The 4,502-nt window shown below is 33.8% G+C and overlaps 1 protein-coding gene across 1 annotated transcript; it reads right to left on the bottom strand.

The window, feature by feature from the left end:
• Positions 1 to 2,902: 2,902 nt before the first annotated feature.
• On the bottom strand, positions 2,903 to 3,414 carry LOC121034333 (60S ribosomal protein L21-like). The gene has a single exon (XM_040481168.1). The coding sequence runs from the start codon at positions 3,389 to 3,391 to the stop codon at positions 2,903 to 2,905; it is 489 nt and encodes a 162-aa protein (XP_040337102.1). The 5' UTR covers positions 3,392 to 3,414.
• Positions 3,415 to 4,502: the final 1,088 nt, after the last annotated feature.

Below are 4,502 nucleotides of genomic sequence, written 5' to 3' on the forward strand. Positions count from 1 at the left end.
AAAGTTTAAATATCTTGCTCCAATTTATGCAACCGATCAATGGTAAGGATGGACCTGAAGTATAGGTCTAGTCTCATCTGTTTATGCTCTGAACCATTTTATATACTGTCACTTTCCTATACGGCACTAAAGTGGCCATTCTTAAGTGGCTTGTCATGTATATGGTAGTTTTTAGCTATCTTTATACATATGTTCTGTTGAAATTATAATATAAATATGGAAACCATAATAAAATTAATAAAAAGCAAATTTGTAGTCCAATTTATAGGTTTATGTCCAGGGTCATAGGGTGCTTTTGGCAGGCATATGATAGATCTGTTATCAATTCAACGTAAGTCCTGTATAACATCTACTGAAAGGTGAGGGAGAAAATTGAATCTAATTCTCCTGGAATCCTGTTTCCTGTATTGTTTCCAGTGAGTTTCTGTCAATGAAAAGCATCTGAGGAAGACTTAGAAGGATAAAGAGGGAGAAACAAATCATTATTCTCAGGTGGCATCTGCAGTTTCCCTCAGTTTCCAGGGATTTTTCTGGGAATCCTCCACTTTTATGCTGCAAGAAGCTAACATTCTCAATGGTAGCATTTTGATCTCTGCTTCTTCAACCCTTTCAAACATTTCACAAATCTGTACTTCTGTATTTTAAATTACTCTCTCCATTCAAAATAGTTAGCATGGCATCTGTATTCCTAACTAAACCCTGATTAATATATTTTTGTATCAATAACTTATGCCCTATTTCATACTTTACACTATTTTTGAAAGGAAATATTTGATAAAACTATGCAAAGGTGTACTCTAATGGTTTGTCTTCAAATGATTTGTTTATAAAAGGAAAGCATGTCCAACCGAGTATCCAATTCTAAAGTCAAGGGTTGTTAAAAGCATCTTTTAAGTGGACTACCCCAATTATCTTCAGGGTCTGAAACACCAAGATGATAGGTTACATCCTAAGGAAACCGCAGCATACTAGTTTGTATATTTAGTGCTTTATAAGTAGGTAGAACATTCTGTGGAATAAATGTGATTCCTATCCCCAAACAGCTCCAGATAAAGAAGTGAGATAAATGGGGCTCAGTATGGAAGCTGTTTGCATAGCTTCAAAATCCTTTCTTTGCCACCCATCTATCTTGTACATTTCCTTTTTAAAAAAAATTTTTTTTAATGTTTATTATTTTGAGACAGAGAGAGACAGAGTGTGAGTGGGTGAAGGGTAGAGAGAGACACAGAATCCAAAGCAGATTCCAGACTCTGAGCTGTCAGCACAGAGCCCTATTCAGGGCTCAAATCCATGAACTGTGAGATCATGACCTGAATGAAGTTGGTCATGACTGAGCCAACTGAGACACCCCATCTTGTGCATATTTCTGTTATACTTACCATACTTAATTTATTTGCTTACCTGCCTATGTTTCCTATTCATTAATAATATACTTTAAAGGTAGAGGTCTTATATTCTCCATCTTTCTGCAGCCAGCTCTACCCAGTATCTGGTATACAGTAAGTGTTTGCTAACTTGAACTAACTCAAGTTTCTGAAAGTCAAAAGTACACGCAGAGTGGCAGAAGGGATCCAGATTCTACTTAGACTTCTGATCTGCCTCACAGGCTCCTGGGAATCTTATAATAATCTAAGAATTCTGGAAAACCATATGGCATAACATGGAACTTTCTAAAGCAGCCTTAGAGATTTCAAACTTTCCTGAGCATCCTAATAGGAGTTTCCCTGGAGTACCTTATTTGAAGATATTCAATATGTTCCATACATAAAAATGGAAAGGAACTTAATAAATCAATTGTCCTAACTCATTTTGTAGATACAGTGCCTTCTGAGTGGCTGAAGTGTTATAAGAATCATGAAACAATAAGAGATTTGCTATTTAATCTTTTATATTTATCCTTAGGTAAAAAATTTATTGTAAGACTTGGAAAGATATTATGTCTTTTTTGAACTACAAGCAGTTAGCTCAATAATTAATTAGTCAGAAGACTATTCAAGGTGCTTAAAACCCCAGAGTACAGTAAGTTTACTGAGTTGTTGGTACATGCAATAAAACATGAGAGTTCATTATCATAGATAATGTACTGCCTAGTGGAAAAATATATAAAAGTACTAGAAAATGAAGCCTATTATATTTCTCTATAGGCATGAGAACACTTATTATAAAGTACAGAGATTTGCAAAGTCTCCTACTATGTCAGGTTAATTAATTCACAGTTCTGGAGGCATTTTCAGATGATAAGGAATCCTAACAGCTTGGAGACAGTATGAGGAGTAAAAATAGACTAGAAATCAAGAGTCCTGAATATTAGTCTCAGTTTCACTGTCTACTGACCTTTTGGTGTCAGGATGGACATGATATCTTTTTTTTTCTTCCTAATTTTATTGAAGTATAGTTGACATACAATATTATATTAGTTTCATGTGTACAACATAGTGATTCAACATTTATATACATTGCAAAGCGATCGTCATAATAAGTCTAGCCATTATCTGTCACCTTACAAAGTTGTTACATGTTATTAACTGTATTCCCTATGTTGTACATTGTATCCTTATGTCTTATTTATTCTACCACTGAAAGGTTGTACCTTTTTATACCCTTCCCCTATTTTGCCCATCCCTCCAGTCCCTCCCCTCTGGCAACCACCAGATTGTTCCCTATATCTATGAGTCTATTTCTTTTTTTGTTTGTTGTGCTTTTTTTAGATTCCACGTATAAGTGAAATCACATGGTATTTGTCTTTCTCTGCTGGATTTATTTCACTTAGCATAATTCCCTCTAGGTCTATCCATATTGACCCAAATGGCAATATTTCATTCTTTTTTTTTCTTTTTTTTACAATCTTGAGTTCTTTTATTTATTTATTTATTTGTTTGTTTATTTATTTATTTATTTATTTTTACACATATACCATGAATTCATAGGGAATGGGTTCCAGCAGCTCAGGCTCCTTTCCACTGGTTCTCACAAAGTATGCTTCTCTGGGTGGTGCAGGCTGGTTCTTCAGCTGAACCCATGTACCTTTCTCTTTGGCTTCCTTCTTTTTCTGATCATTTTCCTTCACATACTTCAGGAAGCTGTTTTGGCTCTTTGAGTGCTTAATATGCTCAATACATACATTAATTCTCTTGGTAAGAATCTTGCCCTTAACTTGTTTGTTTACAACAATGCCAACAACATACTGGGAAACATTGTAGACTCTTCCAGATTTGCCATAGTAACATTTGTGAGGCATTCCTTTTTGAGCAGTGCTCATTCCCTTGATGTCCACAATATCACCTTTCTTGTAGATTCGCATGTATGTGGCCAAAGGAACAGCTCCATGTGTTCTAAAAGGCCTAGGGAACATACAGCAGGTACCTCTTCTCTTTCCCTTTGTGTTGGTCATTTTGGTAAATTACTGGAAGATGGCAGTTCCACCCATTCTTTTTTATGACTAAGTGATACTTTATTGTATATATATTTATACTATATATATGTATATATATGAGTGTGTGTATATACATACATATATATACACACATACATATGAAGATGTGATATATATGTGTGTATATGTGTATATATGTGTGTGTATATATGTATGTATACATATACATAGTATATATAGTATAGTATAGTATGTATACTATAGTATATATACTATGTATATGTATATAGTATATAGTATACTATGTATATAGTATATAGTATAGTATATGCTATGTATACACTATGTATATGTATACATACATGTGTGTGTATACACACATATATATACATAGTATAAATATCTTCATATATATGTGTGTATATATATACATATATACAGGACATCTTCTTTACCCATTCATCTATTGATGGACACTTCAGTTGTTTCCATATCTTGGCAATTGTAAATAATATTACAATGAAAATAGAGGTGCATATATCTTTTTGAATTAGTGTTTTCATTTTATTTGTATAAACACCCATAAATGGGATTGCTGGATCATATGGTAGTTCTATTTTTAATGTGTCAAGGAAACCTCCATACTATTTTCCATAGTGGCTGCACTATTTTGTATTCTCACTAACAATGCTTGAGGTTTTCCTTTCCTCCACATCCTTACCATTACTTGTTATTTCTTGACTTTTTGATAATAGTTACTGTGATAGGTAAGAGGTGATATCTCTTTGTGGTTTTGATTTGAATCTCCCTGGTGATGAGTGATGTTGAGAATCTTTTCATGTGTCTGTTGGCCATCTGGGTGTCTTCTTTGGAGAAATGTCAATTCAGGTCTTCTGCCCATTTTTAAATTGGATTTTGTTTTAATATCGAGTTACGTAAGCTCTTTATATATTTTGGCTATTAGCCCATTATCAGGTGTATCATTTGCAAATATTTTATCCCTTTCGGTAGGTTGTCTCTTTGTTTTGTTGAAGATTTCTTGCTATGCAAAAGCTTTTCAGTTTGATGTACTCCCATTTGTTTATTTTTCTTTTGTTTTCCTTGCCTAAGAAGACGTATCAAAAAAAAA

Source organism: Herpailurus yagouaroundi, unplaced genomic scaffold (genome assembly GCF_014898765.1).
Source record: "Herpailurus yagouaroundi ecotype Mexico unplaced genomic scaffold, PumYag 160, whole genome shotgun sequence".
Classification (NCBI taxonomy): domain Eukaryota; kingdom Metazoa; phylum Chordata; class Mammalia; order Carnivora; family Felidae; genus Herpailurus; species Herpailurus yagouaroundi.